Below are 22,088 nucleotides of genomic sequence, written 5' to 3' on the forward strand. Positions count from 1 at the left end.
GCAAAGTGCCTGCTCTGATAAATACGGACTCCTCAGCAGCCATCAATGTAACTACATATGACACCTCAAAATTTCACGCAAGTTTCTTCCCATTAGAAAGCGCCATTGCCAAAATCATTTATTTCACTGCTGTCATTGATATACATCTGAAGTATCAATATATTGAAGCAAATACCACGATGTATCAATGTGTATAAAAACAATCATGTATATGGAATCCACACAAGTCGTTTTGTGTATAACATGCATAAGTACTTGATTTATTAACCACAGCTAGGCATGTAACATCAGGACTATTGCTTAGTATTTCATAAATAATTTGTTATAAATTTGTAGTAATTGTGAAAATTTGTCTGCTGCAAATAAACAGCAACCCCGCAAAATATATAGTTGATATACAATGAAATTGCATAATGCATCAGCATGACAAGCATCAATGTATATGTAAGTATTCTAGTTTTCTTTATATAAATTGCCAACTAACAGCAACTTGTGTTCATTTTATTTGCCAAATACCTGTATCATCCTTATAACAGATTGTATTGTTGTCATATACCATAACATACCTATATATGTGTATTTTCTATATACTATAACATATTATCCACTTGGTACACTTCAGAATCTTACTGCCCTTCATGTTTATTCCAGTATTTTACAAATTTGTTAAGTATTTAGCCCTACAGGTAGGGTGTTAGAATTGTACCTGCTGCCCCTATTGCATGATCTTAAAAGGCGACTAAATTTAGGATCTTATCTTTTCTCTTCTTTATAATTTCCTAATGCCTCCCTTGGCACCGCCCAACTTTTGGCCTTCTGTTGAGCGCTCGCCCCTATGAGGTAGGCTATGGGTTCTGTCCCCTAGCCGAGACACATCAAAGTCTGTAAAAGTGGTAGTTTCTACTCCTGCTTAGCACTCAGCATTAAGGGAGTGGGACGACTGGTTATAAAAAGGGCAATAATTCCACTATACAAGAAGAAACAACATGACAAGAGGTCCAGAGGGCCTGTATTGCTCACCTGGTTAGCTCACCTGGAGCTTATGTCATGGCGCGGCCGTCCGTCGTCCGTCGTCCGTCGTCCGTCCGTCCGTCAACATTTCCTTTAAATCGCTACTAGTCATAGAGTTCTGCATGGATTGTAACCAAATTTGACCACAAGCATCCTTGGGGGAGGGGGAACAGAACTTGTATAAATTTTGGATCTAACCCCCGGGGGCAGGAGGGGCGGGGCCCAATAGGGGAAATAGAGGTAAATCCTTTAAATCGCTACTTGTCCTAGAGTTCTGCATGGAATGTAACCAAATTTGGCCACAAACATCCTTGGGGGAGGGGGAACAGAACTTGTATAAATTTTGCCTCTGACCCCCCGGGGGCAGGAGGGGCGGGGCCCAATAGGGGAAATAGAGGTAAATCCTTTAAATCGCTACTAGTCATAGAGTTCTGAATGGAATGTTACCAAATTTGGCCACAAACATCCTTGGGGGAAGGGGATCAGAACTTGTATAAATTTTGGCTCTGGTCCCCCGGGGGCAGGAGGGGCGGGGGCCCAATAGGGGAAATAGAGGTAAATCCTTTAAATCGCTACTAGTCATAGACTTCTGAATGGAATGTTACCAAATTTGGGCCACAAACATCCTTGGGGGAAGGGGATCAGAACTTGTATAAATTTTGGCTCTGACCCCCCGGGGGCAGGAGGGGCGGGGCCCAATAGGGGAAATAGAGGTAAATCCTTTAAATCGCTACCAGTCATAGAGTTCTACATGAATTGTAACCAAATTTGGCCACAAACATCCTTTTTGGAAGCGGAACATAACTTGTATAAATTTTGGCTCTGACCCCACCGGGGCAGGAGGGGCGGGGCCCAATAGGGGAAATAGAGGTAAATTCTTTAAATCGCTACTTGTCCTAGAGTTCTGCATGGATTGTAACAAAAATTAGCCACAAACATCCTTGGGGGAAGGGAAACAGAACTTGTATAAATTTTGGCTCTGATCCCCCAGGGGCAGGAGGGACGGGCCCAATAGGGGAAATAGAGGTAAATCCTATAAATCCCTACTAGTCATAGAGTTCTACATGAATTGTAACCAAATTTGGCCACAATCATCCTTTTTGGAAGTGAAACAGAACTTGTATAAATTTTGGATCTGACCCCCCGGGGGCAGGAGGGGCGGGGCCCAATAGGGAAAATAGAGGTAAATTCTATTAATCGCTACTTGTCCTAGAGTTCTGCATGGATTGTAACTAAATTTGGCCACAAACATCCTTTGGGGAAGGGGAACAGAACTTGTATAAATTTTGGCTCTGACCCCCTGGGGGCAGGAGGGGCGGGGCCCAATAGGGGAAATAGAGGTAAATCCTTTAAATCGCTACTTGTCATAGAGATCTGCACGTATTGTAACCAAATTTGGCCACAAACACCCTGGTTGGAAGGGGAACAGAACTTGTATAAATTTTTGCTCTGACACCCTGGGGGCAGGAGAGGTGGGCACCCAATAGTGGAAATAGAGGTAAATCCTTTAAATCGCTACTAGTCATAGATTTCTGCATGGAATGTGACCAAATTTGGCCACAAACATCCTTGGGGGAAGGGGAACAGAACTTGTATAAATTTTGGCTCTGGCCCCCCGGGGGCAGGACGGGTGTGGCCCAATAGGGGAAATAGAGGTAAATCCTATAAATCGCTACTTGTCCAGAGTTTTTCCTGGATTGTGACCAAATTTGGCCATAAACATCCTTGGGGAAGGAGAACAGAACTTTGGCTCTGACCCCCTGGGGGCAGGAGGGGTGGGGCCCAATAGGGGACTTAGAGGTTAATATTAACATTCCTTCAGAAAAGAAACAATGAACCTGTATTCAGAACATTACTTGGCATTACAAACCAGGTGAGCGATACAGGCCCTCTGGGCCTCTTGTTTTTTTTTAGTAATTATCACAAAGACACTTACAATAGTCGAGTTTCACATTACCGTCTTGTTTTCCCGCGGAAAAAATATCAAATCCAAAACGAGGCTATACATTCCGGGTTTTGTCAACAAAGATGGCTGCGCCCATGGAGATAGATACGTCTCCTCATTCTCTGTCAGATTTTAAGGCTTTGACTGTGAAACAACTAAGATCTTGGCTGAAAAATGAAAACGCTAGTATTGAAGGTAACAAATCATCGTTGGTGTCCAGATCTTTCGCTCTATTTACCTCAAAATCAGCCTGCGAAGTAAAGCCAAAGGGAAACTCGTCTGGAACTGTCAGTGTCCAAGGCGATGTTATTGGTAGTACTTTTGCCGATTTAATGGTGTATGCTGGCGACGTTGAATGGAGGAATGACTTAAGAACATTGTCAAACACAAACTTTCATCAAATATATGAATATCTGGTTGTTCAGACTAAGAAATATGGTAACACTACTATGAAAGGAACGGCGTATAAGAAGGAGAGGGCATATGGGTTTTTCAAAGAGGGACATGTTAATGACGTGAAGGTTGCACACAGAACCGATGGCATGGTCTTTGTCAGAGCTAAAGTTGTAGCATCTATGCGGAAGTTGCGATACAGTGTTATAACTGTTTTCAATGCTAATGGAGATGTGAAGTATGCTGCTTGTGATTGTCCAGTAGGGTAGGTACATTAATATTGTAGCTGTACAATAGTATGTGCATGTGATTATGTATCATTAATGTCCAAATTATAACACTTCATAATTAAAGTCTGCAAGTACTGTACATGTACTTGCATGGTTAGTATGGCAAGTATATACTGTAGATATGTATATGTATATACTGTCTAGTATATCGTTAAATGTGTTCTTATCAATAAATATTTACTTGTTGCAAGTCTGTGTCTAGCGTTTTCATTCAACGACAAAAGTCAAGCATAAACTCATCGAACCTATTTGAAACCCACACAGGTAGAGAGCCGGGTGTAGTTTGTCGCTGTGTACAAACTGGGCCCGTCTCGCTCCTGTCACAAATATTACGTGTATCTTTGCTTTTATTTTAAAAGGATTGGTATCGGTGCAGAAGGAAAGTGCAACCATGCTGGCGGTCTTCTTTTTTACATTGAAGATTTGTACTTCAAAGCTAAACCAGTGGGTTGTGCCTAGAAAACTTAATCTACCAGCTAGTGCCCTCAAAGATATGACCATTCACAAACACAGGCATGGTAATGCCAATGAAAATGATCATCATGTATCACCAGTGTCTGCCTACGACCCACGTGCACCCAAGGACAGAACTCGTGATATGCAGGCATTCTCTACGTTATATGAAAATTTGGAACAAGATTTCCCACATTCAGGTCTCTTCCTTTTTCATTCTAACCCAGTTGATTCACAATCTAATCTTGAAAATGAGGAAAATATTCCTGTGTCAGAATTTGTTGATGTGTATACAGAGAATTACTCTGTTCCACTCTATAATGCTAGTGAAAACAGAAAAAATATAATGGAATACCTTGCTTTGAAAAGGAGATTGCTTGATACTATGGTTGAAAATGAAGCTAACAGCATGGGAAGTGTTGTCAATTCATATATGGAAAGTGATGTGTGTTATCTTCAATTACATAAAGATATGATTTCTACTATAGAGTTGGAAACAAGAAACCAATATCAGTCAGATATTTGGTGTACTTTGCACGACTTTGTTTTGACATCTTCCAACTTTGGAAAAGCAGCTAAATGTTCTAAGAACCCAGATAGTGTTGTACGTGCTATTTTGTATAATGACATATCCAACTTACCTGCAATAAAGTATGGCCGTGAAAATGAAGACAATGCTATAAAATCCTATGTTGCGAAAATGGAGGCAAATGATAGGCCTGTCACTGTGCAAAAGAGTGGCATTATACTGCATGGTGAAATACCTGGACTTGGAGCTAGCCAAGATGGAAAGGTATATGATGCAGTGAGCCATGAGTTTGGTGGGTTGGAGGTTAAATGCCCCATGTCTAAGGCAGGCATGACCATAGAAAAAGCATGTGAACAGAAAGGATTTTATCTAAAAAATGAAAATGGAAAAAATTAATTTGAAAATATCTCATGATTACTTTTATCAAGTACAAGGTCAGATGTTTATTTCTGGCTTGGAATGGACCGACTTTGTAGTGTGGCTGGGGAATGAAATATTCATTGAACGTTTGAAATTTGACCATGATCTTTGGCATTCTCTCCTCATGCCTAAAATTCTTCATTTCTACACAAAAGAGTTTGTTCCCGAACTACTCACAAGACGGATTAAACGAAGTATGCAAAAGTAGCTTAAGTAATTATAAGTTCAATGGCATTATATAGACCTGTGCCCACTCTGTGCTACAATATATTCTTATCATATATGTCAGTGTGATATTAACTTTAGTACTTTACCTAGTTACCACATATATATATATACAAATGCATATATAAGAGTCCTATACAATATGTATAAAATCTGTATCGAAACTAACCATGCATACTAGCTGCTCTGACTTCATGTGCAGCCCCAAATCTTTTAATCGTATGTTAATACAGACATGCAATAGTGTATTCAAATTCTATTGTCCTGTTATATTTGACCGACTCGCTTAATTCTAATGTGAACACCATGTATGTTACTTAGTTTAAATGCAACATGCAGTGGTAAATACCAGGCAACTAGATTTTAAACTCGCTGCTTAGATGCAGAAAGCTACAGAGAATAGTCAGAATACAGTAGAACTTGTCTAAACCAGATTTCATTGATATCGGTATAGTTCGCTAGTTTATGCATGTTTCCAGATTATTCAGGTTTTAATTACATTTTTTATAAAATATAGTTGTGAACGAAAATTCCATACAATCTAGCTGTAATAGACAGGGATCCTAATTAGACAAGGACCTGTTTTACCAGGCTTCACTATAAGAATGTCAGGTCATTTTACTGTCAGGTACTTTAACCACTGTAGTCCATTAGCTTATAGGCAGATGACAAGTGTTTGTATTTACCATAGTCAATAACACATACTAATCACAAACACACAAAATATCTTCAATGACTTTAATGTAATTTCAAGACTTTTATCCCAAAATGTGTTCATGTACTAGTTTTATCATGCAAATTAAATGCTAAAATCTACTTATGGAATTTGACTATTGCCAGCTTCATACACAGTGTATTATTGAGCTTATATTTTACTTATATGAAAATATTTTTTAAAATTGTGTCACGACAAAAATCAAAGACTTATATGGAATGAAAACTGATCATGTATGCACCAAAAGAAAAATAAATTACTTTATATGCATACATATTTTTCTGATAATTATAGACACATAGTGTATACACAATTAAAAAGCAGTTATTGTTCAAATGATGAGTTGCTCTTTAATATATACAATTACAGTATGATCAATTATATATTTTAATAAAAATTATAAGAAAATTCTGGATCCATAGATAAACATAATAGTATGTGTTGTAGCTGTGTGGCTGAACTTGGTCTTACACCTATATACGTATATATAGCTAGCTATGTATATACATGTATCAATTTTTTGTCACTCTCATGCGTGGTGGTGGGTGGAAGCAAAGGGGGTAAAAAATTGGTCAAAAGTGCACATACTTTTACAATTTGTCCGGCAACATGAGCTAAACTGAGTGGTAATACACCATCTAACAAATGATAGTTTTTAATCCTTCCTATTTCCCTTTCTACGTGAATTCTCAGAGATGCTATTTTCATAGTTTTGTCCACTTCTTCAGCAGTAAACTGACTCCGTCCCCCAAGAAAAGGTGGTATGTTCAAAGAAACACCAGCAGGAAGAATGTTTTCTATATCAAATCCTCGATCTGCCATGAGATTGTCACCCTGCTGTAGAAGATCAAGCACACCAGACTTCATTGTTATTTCCTTATCACTAACTCGTCCTCCCCAAAGATCAGACACAATGTACAACATCCATTTGGATTTACACCTATCAAAACCTTGAAAGTATTATGATGCTTGAATGATGACCATGTTTGAGACTGGACAACCATAGATGACGGAACTTCAACATATATTTCTGTGCAGTCTATAATCAATCTTGTTGTTTCATAATCCTTGAATTCTGGTGGCATATTTTGTCTTGTAAGTTGTTGGGTTGGGAAGGGAAACAACTCATGAAGTTCGTACAGCAAAAAGTTGATCCATGTTGTGAATATTTTTGACATGTGTCCTTGAGAAATATGAAACCTGTCGGACAAATCTCTTACAAACAAACCCACTTTCAAACGTACTAAAACAATAAATAATTCCTCCTTTGCAGTTAATGCACGTTTTTTTCCTGGTTTTCTTTTGTTCTCCTGATAATTGGGAATAGATTCATCAAATTCATTTCGACCTCTCCAGTAATTGAGTTTTTCTGTTTTATTGGATATGTATTCATAAAAAGAGTTGAAGACTTTTGCATTAGGAAAACCTGTGTAAAATTGCACTGCATTCTTTTCATCCTGTATTTTTTCATATGAAAATTTGTTTGCTTCAATTTCATTTTCTAGCTCTGCTATACACTCTTTCAAATGAAACATTTGTTGATTTAATTTAGAAATCTCAGATAATAAATTGGACTCTGGTTGTTCAAAATAATGATGATCAGTAACTGAATTTGGAAAATCCTCTTGGGTGGTCTGGCAAGATTTGTCCTCGGAACAATAATTTGCTTCTGTTTGACAGGCAGCTGATGTAAAACTTTTACATTGGAGTACCTGTAAAATATAAAGTAAAAACTATCCTTAGCATATGAATATGTAGACCAGGAGATAATCATGATATTGATTGCTAAATTAAACTAAAAAATGCAGATATAATCAAGATTGTCTCTTCATTCTTAAACTTCATTATTTGGTTTGGTTTATTTATAATCATATTAACAGTTAGGATCATGTAAGGATGTGCTATTTATGTTAGTGGAGGAAAGTCGAAGTACACTGAGAAAAACCACCGACCAGCGGTCAGTACCAGGCAAATGCCCACATGGGTTTCGAACTCGGAACCTAGAGGGGAAGGGCTTGTGGTAATATGTCGAGACATCTTAACCACTTGGTCACCGCAGCCCCTAAACTTCATTATAAACATGATGATCAGCAAGATTCAATACATTAGATTAGTTTAATTTATAAAAATGTAACTACTTCATATAATATATTGATTTAATTTTACATTGTATTCATTTTTTTAAACTTCTATTTACCTCTGTATGACTTTCATCTTCAACTTCATGTATACTTTCTTGCAAAGATAATTTACACCTATGCTTTGGTGGTTTTCTGGCTGTCGTTTCTTCTTTCCAACTAAATATTGATGGTTCAGATTAATCTTTTAGTTTCCACTTCTTTGATACAAGAGATATACTGATGTCCTGTGTCGTGAAATGTTTATCACATATAACTGTGGTTGGCTTTAGGTTGAACCCATCTCGACCATCTTGTCTTTTAATCAAACAACACCACCGATTTCGAAGTGATGTGGATTTGAGGACACGGGAAGGAATGCGAAAGAAATGATGTTGTGAAAGTTGGTTTTCTTTTGTATATGTTCTGCTTGAACATCCATACACACAGCACATTGCACCACGCCCTTGCCAGGCCTTTGACTTCTTTGATGAAGACCTGTTAGTATCCATGGATATCTGTATAAATAAAGGACATAGATCTATATTAGTAAGAAATACTACAAAAGAGTAAAGTTAATTGTAAATTATCATAATACCTATATTGCAAGTTATTCTCATATGTCAATCTCTCACTTGATAATTGTATCTTTTGGACGAACGAGCGATATGACATAAACAATGAAAGTGAAAGTAGAATTTCTTAACTGACTGGTCATGTGACATGTTACAGTACATGTACTAGGCCTACATATTTTGTACAGGTCGTTTAGACTTACAGTATTTATGAGCATACTAGCTTGCTTATTCAAATTTCGTACCTTACAAAGACTAGTTAGTTACACAAACATACGTTCACGCCGACTGTTCAGTACAGCATACGTTATATCTAGGTCAATCGGTCTAACAAAATTACTCTATTTGATCTGAATGACTCAATATAGTCGGTTCGAATGAAAGAACAAAGATACAATAGAAATATAAAGATTTGATACATACCGTTTAATTCCTGAACACACGCAAACATAGATATTATCGACAACTGTCACTTGCAACTTAACCTGCTGTCATCGTAGTCGATGTCAACAATCCTGACCCGGAATTGATAGCCTCGTTTTGATTTCAAATCAGGAACGACAACTCTGATTACTTCTGTGCTTCGGGCATTGTGAAACGGGACTATTAGAAAATTAACGAAATTGACTACAAAATTTGTTCAGTTTTGAATAATAACCATTTAATGATGATATAGATACCATACAAATATGCTATCCAATACATAGATTCAGAGGGGAAGTAATTTATATGAAAATAGTAGCCTAATTGACCATTTTGGTCCCGCGTCTAAGGCCCCGGGGTGTTAGCCCTATCATTTGTACAATTTCAAATCCCCACCATATAAGGATGCTACCATTGCATTATGAGTGCTCTTCCATGCTTGGTTGCAGAGAAGAAGTCGTTTCAGCCAAATTGATCCCTTTTGACAACGCCCCTTAGCCCCCGGATGGGTCAGTTCCATCACTTGTACACTTTTGAATCCCCATCCTATAAGGATGCTACCATTGCATCATGATTGCTACTCCATGCTTAGTTTCAAAGAAAAAGCCACATTGAGCGCTTTTGACCCCGCCCTTCAGGCCCCTTCATTTGTACAATTTGGAATCCCCACCCTATAAGGAAGCTACCATTACATTACGGGTGCTATCTCATGCTTAGTTTCAGAGAAGAAGTTGAAATTCTAAAAATAATATGTTTTATCCCTAAAATGATTGCTTATATCCAGAAAACCATATAATGTAATCCTAAGACCATATACCAATGCAGAAATCAATGTCAGTTGGTGAGGAAAAGTAAAGTACAGATTGGCCCCATGAGCATCTTGAAATTCTCGAAATTCTACATTTTACCTTTAAATATTTGCCCATACCGAAAACAATACTTATAATCCAATATTTGTGTTTAAATCCATATCATTGCTCAGATAATGCATGTATAGCATTTCACAATATGCAACAAAACCTTAACTTAGTATTTCGACCCATTGGACATCTTGAAGTTATCAAAATTCGGCATTTTCTTCCTTAAAATGATTGTTCCTACCCATCACAACACTTAATAATACAGATAACTACACCCCCCCCCCCATCCTCGGGAGGCTAGTTAAACGATTGAAATATATTGAACAAATTTATCATTCATATCTTTCATGGAAATCTCACTTCCGAAGTTTTGCAACTATCTATTCCTGTTGGATTGGATATTAACCTTTAGTATATATATACATGTATATGAAGGATATTAACCTTTAATAGATATATACATAACAGTTTCAGATTTTTTTATAAACTAGTGGCCATCTTGGAAAATGTCAATTAGAGACTGCATTGTACTTAAATAAATGCGTATGTCCATTAGTAAATTTAATACCAAATGTGTCAAGGCACAACACACATATTCTCAATTACATAAGATATAATGATGTTTCCTTATTCCTTATAAATTGGCGACTATCTTGGAAAATGTCTTTTATATTGCCATAAGTCAACTTATTGGGATTAAAAGCATCAATTTATAATCTAATTCAAATTGCTGAAACACTTCAGTAAAAATACCAGAAAATATGTAAAAGTCCAACAAAAAATAGTCATATAAAGGAGATATAGTGATTTTTCTTATAAATTGGCGGCCATCTTGGAAAATGGCCGCTATTTCTATATTTAGAAAAAAACTGAGGTGGGCGGGGTCCTTATTTTATTTCCTATATGCTTAAGTATATGTGTGCCAAGTTTCATGCTTTTATCAAAATGTGCAAAAATTTTTTCACGATTCCGCTGGACTATTATATATAATATCTTTTCTACGAATTTGTTAAGCCTCAGCGTAGCCAACTAAGCTTTTTGGGAAGCTAATGCAACGTCAATTGATAACGCCATTTCGTCCCAGTATACATAAATATTTTGCTTTGTTGTGCAATTTGGGCGAGATGACCACGTGCACGAAAATAATTCGGACATTTTTAGCTCACCTGGCCCGAAGGGCCGGTGAGCTTATGTCATGGCGCGGCGTCGTCCGTCGTCCGTCCGTCCGTCCGTCCGTCCGTCAACATTTCCTTTAAATCGCTACTAGTCATAGAGTTCTGCATGGATTGTAACCAAATTTGGCCACAAACATCCTTGGGGGAGGGGAAATAGAACTTGTATAAATTTTGGCTCTGTCCCCCCCCCCCCGGGGCAGGAGGGGCGGGGCCCAATAGGGGTAATAAAGGTAAATCCTTTAAATCGCTACTTGTCCTAGAGTTCTGCATGGATTGTAACCAAAATTAGCCACAAACATCCTTGGGGGAAGGGGAACAGAACTTGTATAAATTTTGACTCTGGTCCCCAGGGGCAGGAGGGGCGGGGCCCAATAGGGGAAATAGAGGTAAATCCTTTAAATCGCTACTAGTCATAGAGTTCTGAATGGAATGTAACCAAATTTGGCCACAAACATCCTTGGGGGAAGGGGAACAGAACTTGTATAAATTTTGGCTCTGATCCCCGGGGGCAGGAGGGGCGGGGCCCAATAGGGGTAATAGAGGTAAATCCTTAAAGTCGCTACTAGTCATAAAGTTTTGAATGGAATGTAACCAAATTTGGCCACAAACATCCTTGAGGGAGGGGGAACAGACCTTGTATAAATTTTGGCTCTGACCCCCTGGGGCAGGAGGGGCGGGGCCCAATAGGGGAAATAGAGGTAAATCCTTTAAATCTCTACTTGTCTTAGAGCTCTACATGAATTGTAACCAAATTTGGCCACAAACATCCTTGGGGGAAGGGGAACAGAACTTGTATAAATTTTGGCTCTGATCCCCCAGGGGCAGGAGGGGCGGGGCCCAATAGGGGAAATAGAGGTAAATCCTTTAAATCACTACTTGTCATAGAGTTCTGAATGGAATGTAACCAAATTTGGCCACAAACATCCTTTGGGGAAGGGAACAGAACTTGTATATATTTTAGCTCTGCTCCCCCAGGGGCAGGAGGGGCGGGGCCCAATAGGGGTAATAGAGGTAAATCCTTTAAATCGCTACTAGTCATAGAGTTCTGAATGGAATGTAACCAAATTTGGCCACAGACATCCTTTGGGGAAGGGGAACAGAACTTGTATAAATTTTGGCTCTGACCCCCGGGGGCAGGAGGGGCGGGGCCCAATAGGGAAAATAGAGGTAAATCCTTTAAATCGCTACTAGTCATAGAGTTCTACATGGTTTGTAACCAAATTTGGCAACAAACATCCTTGGGGGAAGGGGAACAGAACTCGTATAAATTTTGACTCTGGCCCCCCGAGGGCAGGACGGGTGGGGCCCAATAGGGGAAAGAGAGGTAAATCCTATAAATCACTTCTTGTCCTAGAGTTTTGTTTGGATTGTGACCAAATTTGGCCATAAACATCCTTGGAAGAAGGGGAACAGAACTAGAATAAATTTTGGCTCTGACCCCCTGGGGGCGGGAGGGGTGGGGCCCAATAGGGGATTTAGAGGTTAATATTAAAATTCCTTCAGAAAAGAAACAATGAACCTGTATTCAGAACATTACTTGGCATTACAAACCAGGTGAGCGATACAGGCCCTCTGGGCCTCTTGTTTTCAAACTACTTCGTCCCAAGTCAAGATTCTGGCAGTGCCAATTTGATGGCCATTTATATTGACGTGCCCGTAAGGGATGTTGTCTGATCCTCTTAGCAAACGTAGTGATAATAAGGATCTGTTTTTTAATCAGATTGCGAGGATTAAACCATTTTGCGGTTGCGTGCTTTTCTAAAGCAAATAAAGGTACCTTAATATTGTTGATATTGACACTGATGATGATTAACTGTTTGTTGGAATGATTAGTGATCACAACTGTTTAGATGTAAACAATGTCGTAAATTCAGATTGGATAGAAAATGTGGTAGTCGATACTCGGGCCAAGTATAAAGATATTAGAAATTTATTATAGAATTTTTAACAAATAAAGTGGAAGAAAATATGGTTCATTTTGAAGCTACACACATTAGGCACAGTACTCATTAAAATAATGTGATGACGAATGAAAGACGTACACTGGGTGTGCATTAAAACAGCTATGTCGCCTAGAAGTTTGTGGCTATGGATGATAACAGTGCTTGTTGTCATTAATTGATAAGTGATAACTGATACGACAGGCCTAGCCAGCTTGCAAATGTCGGCGCTACCATCGATGAATGTTTGTACAAACGAAATAATTAATCTTGTCAGTTGGCTTGCAATTTTTAAGTATGATTATTTGGGTTATCTATACACGATAATCACAGTCTGCGAAAGTATTCCATGAAGTTCCATAGACAAAAGGTCAACAGTTCCACTATACAAGAAGACACAACATGAATAAACCAGTCTCCTAAAACACGCACCTCGCACAACATACACGCAACACATCGCATACATTGGAGGCCGTCCTTACATGACCATAGCTGTTAATAGGACGTTAATTAATAAAACAAACAAATCCATAGACTCCATAGACAATATGTCTATGGATATTTCAAATTGCATAGACCCAGCATATTTTCCATAGACCACAACTTTTCCATCATGGAATGGATGGTCAAAATAATACCAAACTCTGTTTTTCAATGTTATTTTACTCATATGTTTATTGATTATTACATAAATTTCAAATTCTTCTACACATTTTCTCTTTCTTTCTCAATTTCAATGACCACACATGTTAGTTTGGAGATTAAGGTATTCTCATCAAACTCCTCATCACGGATTCCGAGTCCACTTCCGCATGCTCCTGTTCTGCGACGTTAATTAATCAAACAAACAAAACATCCACTGGCACTATCCCTGTCCAGGTTCTTCATTCACTTTACTGGGTTTTAGCTTTCTACAGAAGTATGGCCTCCTCTGTCCACCAAGAGGAGTTTTAGTCTAACAAAAATAACATTGTAAAAATTCCAACTGCTTCAATTTTCCCAAAAATGGCAATATAATTGAAAAAATTACAAAGTGTGAGGCTGTTAATAGGACGTTAATTAAAGAACCAAACCAAACCAAATGATCACAACTGTTTAGATGTAAACAATGTCGGAAATTCAGATTGGATAGAAAATGTGGTAGTCGATACTCGGGCCAATTATAAAGATATTAGAAATTTATTATAGAATTTTTAACAAATAAAGTGGAAGAAAATATGGTTCATTTGAAGCTACACACACTAGGCACAGTACTCGTTAAAATAATGTGATGACGAATGAAAGACGTACACTGGGTGTGCATTAAAAACAGCTATGTCGCCTAGAAGTTTGTGGCTATGGATGATAACAGTGCTTGTTGTCATTAATTGATAACCGATACGACAGGCCTAGCCAGCTTGCAAATGTCGGCGCTACCATCGATGAATGTTTGTACAAACGAAATAATTAATCTTGTCAGTTGGCTTGCGTTCAGCATACAGGGAGTGGGACGACTGGTTCGCCCGTTGTCAGTATAATGTGACCGGGTGGGGTGTGTTGCTTGGTGTCTTCGGCGGCATGCTTCAGTGATATAGCACTATAACAAGAGGCCCAGAGGGCCTGTATCGCTCACCTGGTTTGTAATGCCAAGTAATGTTCTGAATACAGGTTCATTGTTTCTTTTCTGAAGGAATTTTAATATTAACCTCTAAATCCCCTATTGGGCCCCACCCCTCCCGCCCCCAGGGGGTCAGAGCCAAAATTTATACTAGTTCTGTTCCCCTTCTTCCAAGGATGTTTATGGCCAAATTTGGTCACAATCCAAACAAAACTCTAGGACAAGAAGTGATTTATAGGATTTACCTCTATTTCCCCTATTGGGCCCCACCCGTCCTGCCCTCGGGGGGCCAGAGTCAAAATTTATACGAGTTCTGTTCCCCTTCCCCCAAGGATGTTTGTTGCCAAATTTGGTTACAAACCATGTAGAACTCTATGACTAGTAGCGATTTAAAGGATTTACCTCTATTTTCCCTATTGGGCCCCGCCCCTCCTGCCCCCGGGGGTCAGAGCCAAAATTTATACAAGTTCTGTTCCCCTTCCCCAAAGGATGTCTGTGGCCAAATTTGGTTACATTCCATTCAGAACTCTATGACTAGTAGCGATTTAAAGGATTTACCTCTATTACCCCTATTGGGCCCCGCCCCTCCTGCCCCTGGGGGAGCAGAGCTAAAATTTATACAAGTTCTGTTCCCCTTCCCCAAAGGATGTTTGTGGCCAAATTTGGTTACATTCCATTCAGAACTCTATGACAAGTAGTGATTTAAAGGATTTACCTCTATTTCCCCTATTGGGCCCCGCCCCTCCTGCCCCTGGGGGATCAGAGCCAAAATTTATACAAGTTCTGTTCCCCTTCCCCCAAGGATGTTTGTGGCCAAATTTGGTTACAATTCATGTAGAGCTCTAGGACAAGTAGAGATTTAAAGGATTTACCTCTATTTCCCCTATTGGGCCCCGCCCCTCCTGCCCCCAGGGGGTCAGAGCCAAAATTTATACAAGGTCTGTTCCCCCTCCCTCAAGGATGTTTGTGGCCAAATTTGGTTACATTCCATTCAGAACTCTATGACTAGTAGCGATTTAAAGGATTTACCTCTATTTCCCCTATTGGGCCCCGCCCCTCCTGCCCCCTGGGGACCAGAGTCAAAATTTATACAAGTTCTGTTCCCCTTCCCCCAAGGATGTTTGTGGCTAATTTTGGTTACAATCCATGCAGAACTCTAGGACAAGTAGCGATTTAAAGGATTTACCTCTATTACCCCTATTGGGCCCCGCCCCTCCTGCCCCGGGGGGGACAGAGCCAAAATTTATACAAGTTCTATTTCCCCTCCCCCAAGGATGTTTGTGGCCAAATTTGGTTACAATCCATGCAGAACTCTATGACTAGTAGCGATTTAAAGGAAATGTTGACGGACGGACGGACGGACGGACGGACGACGGACGGACGGACGGACGACGGACACCGCGCCATGACATAAGCTCACCGGCCCTTCGGGCCAGGTGAGCTAAAAAGGGCAACAGTTCCACTATACAAGAAGACACAACACGAACATACCGCAGTCTCCCAGTACACTCACCTCGCACAACATACACGCAACACACCGCATACATGGGAGGCCGTCCTTATATGACCATAGCTGTTTATAGGACGTTAATTAATCAAACAAACAAACAGTTGGCTTGCAATTTTTAAGTATGATTATTTGGGTTATCTATACACGATAATCACAGTCTGCGAAAGTATTCCATGAAGTTCCATAGACAAAAGGTCAACAGTTCCACTATACAAGAAGACACAAACATGAATAAACCAGTCTCCTAAAACACGCACCTCGCACAACATACACGCAACACATCGCATACATTGGAGGCCGTCCTTACATGACCATAGCTGTTAATAGGACGTTAATTAATAAAACAAACAAACAAATCCATAGACAATATGTCTATGGATATTTCAAATTGCATAGACCCAGCATTTTTCCCATAGACCACAACTTTTCCATCATGGAATGGATGGTCAAAATAATACCAAACTCTGTTTTTCAATGTTATTTTACTCATATGTTTATTGATTATTACATAAATTTCAAATTCATCTACACATTTTCTCTTTCTTCTCAATTTCAATGACCACACATGTTAGTTTGGAGATTAAGGTATTCTCATCAAACTCCTCATCACGGATTCCGAGTCCACTTCCGCATGCTCCTGTTCTGCGTCATCCATTGAATCATACAAACAACATCCACTGGCACTATCCCTGTCCAGGTTCTTCATTCACTTTACTGGGTTTTAGCTTTCAACAGAAGTATGGCCTCCTCTGTCCACCAAGAGGAGTTTTTAGTCTAACAAAAATAACATTGTAAAAATTCCAACTGCTTCAATTTTCCCAAAAATGGCAATATAATTGAAAAAATTACAAAGTGTGCTGAACTGGTTTTTTTCTCCTGACCAGGGAAATGCCATTTTTGGCAGTAATGATTGTCTTTTCTCTTATGTGTTGAATTTGGTAGATAAAAAGCTTAAGACTTGATTCTTACCAAGAACCGATTTATTGCAGCATCAGGATTGAACTCCTTGACAGCGGCAGTTTTAGTTTTCACCATCATTACATCTGACATGTCTTTTGGGGACAGTCGGGCCTTTCTCTCTAGAATGAAGAATTCATAAAGATTCATTTGAAAAACAATTTGATCAACTGTTTTCAACAGTTTGTTTTATAAACAGCAGGAGAGATACTTAGCAGGAGAGATACTTGGGATGAATAATACAATTACTACACCTACCTCCATATTTTACACATTCCTATCTATTGAGATGGCCCTGCAGGTAGGGCGTTAGAATTGTACCTGCTGCCCCTATTGCATGATCGTAAAAGGCGACTAAATTAGGATCTTATCTTTTCTCTTCTTCCTAACTGACTTCATCTTTCCTAATGCCTCCCTTGGCATCGCCTCACTTTTGGCCTTGAGTTGAGCGTTCGCCCCTGTGAGGAATGCTCTGGGTTCTGTCCCCTGGCCGAGACACACCAAAGTCTATAAAAGTGGTAGTTTTCTGCTCCTGCTTAGCGCTCAGCATACAGGAAGTTGGACGACTGGTTGGCCCGTTGTCAGTATAATGTGACCGGGTGGGGTGTGTTGCTTGGTGTCTTCGGCGGCATGCTTCAGTGTTATAGCACTATAAAAAGGGCAATAGTTCCACTATACAAGAAGACACAACACGAATATACCGCAGCAGTCTCCCAAAACACGCACCTCGCACAACATACACGCAATACTACGCATACATGGGAGGCCGTCCTTACATGACCATAGCTGTTAATAGGACGTTAATAAATCAAACAAACAAACAAAATCTATTGAGAAGGGAGCATCCTCCCACATGCCAAAAAGTCCAAAATTGACTTTAGTTTTAAGTTTTAATATAAGTTACAAAAGGAGAAAAACTTAAGTTTTGACTTAAAGTCAGCAATTTTGGTTTGAGAAATCGGAGCCTGGTCAAATTATAAGATTGACTGCAAAGCTAAGTACATTTATGAAGGCTATGTAAAACCTGCCGTCATTTTAATTACAGAAGGTTCTTCTAGTAACTTCTTGTATATATATCATTAAAATAAACATCACATTGATAGGACATATTTTACATTACAGCTAATGAATCAGAGCAGTTTTCTTAGTAATGTAGTTTATCATGATCTTCGTGTGCCACACATGTATAGCATTAATATTACCTACTCTTGATGACTTGCGCTTGCGGTCTCTGTTAGACTACAACTTCCGTAATTATAAATAAACACGACTGGAGTTCAGGCGATTTATTTAGAGTTGTAAAGTATGTAATTTTACCTGGATTTGGCCTAGACGTAAACGAGGATAAAAATGCTTACCATTAAAATACACCATGTCAAATCTATTTTTTTTGTTTATACAATATCATCTTTAAATGTCAAATTTGAAATAGTATTTCTTTTTTACTCGACAGAATGTCTTTTTTTTCACTTACCTTGCAATCATAGAAAATTTGGCTCATTCTACACTCCAAAAGGGAATATTGTATATCCTACTCGATATTATAAACTGGAAGCCAGAAACTTACAACAGGAGATAATCTCTTCATACACACTGGCCTCAAAATTATAAAGCCGTAAATTTTACTGAAGTTTCTTATTGCAGAACATAATAAGCTTGGTAACTTCCTGGGTAAGACGTAAGACCTCATAATTTTCAAATCATGCTTTGCATTACTTGATGCAAAATACATTTTTGTAAATGCAATTTCGAACATCTGTGTCTATTGTAAATCTGCTGACCACGAATTAAACAGCCTTGACCAAATTGTTTTCATCGTATATACTACAATCAATAAATCTGGTAAAAATTCAAATTGTTTTCATCGTATATACTACAATCAATAAATCTGGTAAAAATTCAAATTGTTTTCATCGTATATACTACAATCAATAAATCTGGTAAAAATTCAACTAAAAATCTGAATGCCTTTTTCGTTAACGTTAATACATGTAAGTAATCTATATACATACATTAATTACTGCAATTATCAATTTCATCAATGTCTCTTTAAAATAATATCAATTTAACAACAACAGAAATAATGCGATTTCCGGATAAGAAAGACAAACATTGGTGCTTGCATGTGTATCCTTGCCGACTTTTGACTTATAAATTATAGCCAGATACTTTTGTCAAATCTGCCCTACAGGAAGGGCATTAGATCTTATCTTTTCTCTTCTTCCTAACTGACTTTATCTTTACTAATGCCTCCCTTGGCACCGCCTCACTTTTGGCCTTGAGTTGAGCGTTCGCCCCTGTGAGGAAGGCTCTGGGTTCTGTCCCCTGGCCGAGACACACCAAAGTCTATAAAAGTGGTAGTTTTCTGCTCCTGCTTAGCGTTCAGCATACAGGGAGTGGGTCGACTGGTTCGCCCGTTGTCAGTATAATGTGACCGGGTGGGGTGTGTTGCTTGGTGTCTTTGGCGGCATGCTTCAGTGATATAGCACTATAAAAAAGGCAACAGTTCCACTATACAAGAAGACACAACATGAATATACCGCAGTCTCCCAAAACATGCACCTCGCACAACATACACGCAACACCACATACACGGGAGGCCGTCCTTACATGACCATAACTGTTAATAGGACGTTAATTAATCAAACAAACAAACAAACAAGCATACCTATGATTGCTGTTTCACAGCATCAATAAAACACGCCATCAATATCAATAGAATCCCAAAAAATGCTCGAGAATAACAATTTCATTGTCACCCTTCATACTTCTTCCTCTTGACGGTTCTCTGAAGAGTTTTTTTGAATGTTTCCATATGCTCGCCCAATTACAGCTCGCACCACCGGCACAACTTTAAAAAACATGGTCTATAAATGTGTTGCACACTTCTTGAGTGAGTCGATCTCGCCAAAAGACATGTAGGAATGAGATGAGCTCCTCCTTGGTTGTTGGCTGGCGTTCCGGAACGTCTCGTTTCAACATGTTCCACACCATCTCTATTGGGTTCAAAGCACAACTCTGAAAAATATTAATATGTTTTATTCATTTATGTAGAAAATGTAGTCTCTATGACAATTGTTATTACATGAATGATTAATCACGTTTGATCAAATGATGTATAAAAGTTATAATACCCCCCCCCCCCCCCCTTTAATTCGTCGAGTGGCGACTAAATTGAGGATCTTATCTTTTCTATCCTTCCTAATGCCTCCCTTGGCACCGCCTCACTTTTGGCCTTGAGTTGAGCGTTCGCCCTTGTGAGGAAGGCTCTGGGTTCTGTCCCCTGGCCGAGACACACCAAAGTCTTTAAAAGTGGTAGTTTCTGCTCCTGCTTAGCGCTCAGCATACAGGGAATGGGACGACTGGTTGGCCCGTTGTCAGTATAATGTGACCGGGTGGGGTGTGTTGCTTGGTGTCTTCGGCGGCATGCTTCAGTGATATAGCACTATAAAAAGCTCAACAGTTCCACTATACAAGAAGACACAACATGAATATACCGCAGTCTCCCAAAACACGCACCTCACCGCATACATGGGAGGCCGTCCTTACATGACCATAGCTGTTAATAGGACGTTAATTAATCAAACAAACAAACAAACAAACAAGCATTTATTCAAATTGATCAATACGTTCAATTTATTTTTAGTCCAAACTAACACCAACCAACAACCCCCTCCCCCAACACACATACACTCTCCATCACGCACACTGTACACACTCCATCACGCACACTCTACACACAATATACAAAAAACCACTAAAATGTTCTTACCAGCTGGCCATTTCCATCAGTTGATGATTTTATCCGTCATCAATTGGCGGGCATGTAATGATGTGTTCTTAGAGTCGTTGTCCTAAACAAATATGTGGATATCAGCGAACTTCCTCTGTATGAACGGATGAAGGGTAATATATAAAGGATTTCCACCGTGTAGAAGGTCTTCTCCATGATCCCTTCAAATATAAGTGATGTCTTACCTCGACGGCTAATTCCTCCCCACAGATGTATATGGAAGTTATAATATCCCCCCTTTAATTAGTCGAGTCGTGCATTTATTCAAATTGATTTGACGGCTAATTCCTCCCCATAGATGTATCTTTAGAGATTGTTTCGGTCTACACTGGGGAGTAGCAATTCCGTTAATCGGTCTGTTATGTTGTCATGTAGCTGAATGGTCGACTCATCCGTGAATATTGCGTCACCGAAATTTTCATTTATCACGATCAATTCTAGGCAAAACTCAAATTGTTTTAAGTTATTTGTTTGTTAGTTATTTAGATTAATTAACGTCCTATTAACAGCTATGGTCATGTAAGGACGGCCTCCCATGTATGCTTTCTGTTGCGTGTATGTTGTGAAGATTTTGCAGCTGCGACGATTTTCAGCATCGTCCTATCGCTGACCTTAAGTCCACTTTCTGGCAGGTTTTTGATCAAATCCTTTGAAGACATAGTAGATCTCCTCCGAGGTTATCTTGCCCATATCGGATACGTTCTTTTGCAACTTGATTGAATTCAATTGGTCGCCCCTATATTTGTCTGACAGCATAAAAAAGTTCCAGTTTGATAGGTATTTATAACATTGAGCGTTCGCAAAAGTTCCACTATACAAGAAGACACAACATGAATATACCGCAGTCTCCCAGTACACTCACCTCGCACAACATACACGCAACACACCGCATATATGGGAGGCCGTCCTTACATGACCATAGCTGTTAATAGGACGTTAATTAAATAAACAAACAATTATAACATAGATTATATTTCTTGAGTGAAACAGTTCGATCTAAATGAAGTATATGAGGTTGGGCGAATGACAAATGTCAGATGACGTTAATTGTACACGTCCAAATTTACCCATGAGGCACCTTGAAATAATTTTCTTCTAAATCATGATGAAAAAGGATATTGGGACTTTAATAGTGTATACTTTTAGCCAAGGGCTAGGAG

The 22,088-nt window shown here is 39.1% G+C and overlaps 2 protein-coding genes and 1 long non-coding RNA gene across 3 annotated transcripts in view; 2 read left to right on the plus strand and 1 right to left on the minus strand.

Annotated features, from left to right (window-relative positions):
* LOC138308428 (uncharacterized) overlaps positions 1-22,088 on the plus strand; it is a 70,133-nt gene that overhangs the window by 20,861 nt on the left and 27,184 nt on the right. The window lies entirely within an intron of this gene.
* Positions 2,986-5,771, plus strand: LOC138309066 (uncharacterized). The gene is made up of 2 exons (XM_069250194.1): positions 2,986-3,614; positions 3,999-5,771. The coding sequence occupies exons 1-2, from the start codon at positions 3,040-3,042 to the stop codon at positions 4,096-4,098; spliced, it is 675 nt and encodes a 224-aa protein (XP_069106295.1). The 5' UTR covers positions 2,986-3,039; the 3' UTR covers positions 4,099-5,771.
* LOC138309067 (uncharacterized) lies at positions 6,532-9,225 on the minus strand. The gene is made up of 3 exons (XR_011206192.1): positions 9,097-9,225; positions 8,179-8,616; positions 6,532-7,693 (listed from the first exon to the last, which is right to left on the minus strand). It is a non-coding gene; the product is annotated as an uncharacterized lncRNA (long non-coding RNA).

This window comes from Argopecten irradians, chromosome 15 (genome assembly GCF_041381155.1).
Source record: "Argopecten irradians isolate NY chromosome 15, Ai_NY, whole genome shotgun sequence".
Classification (NCBI taxonomy): Eukaryota; Metazoa; Mollusca; class Bivalvia; order Pectinida; family Pectinidae; genus Argopecten; species Argopecten irradians.

Excerpts from the sequence above, each read along its gene's own strand:
- LOC138309066 (XM_069250194.1), top strand. The coding sequence starts at position 3,040 with ATGGCTGCGCCCATGGAGATAGATACGTCTCCTCATTCTCTGTCAGAT. Across the intron at positions 3,615-3,998 it reads GCTTGTGATTGTCCAGTAGG|GATTGGTATCGGTGCAGAAG; the intron begins GTAGGTACATTA and ends TTATTTTAAAAG.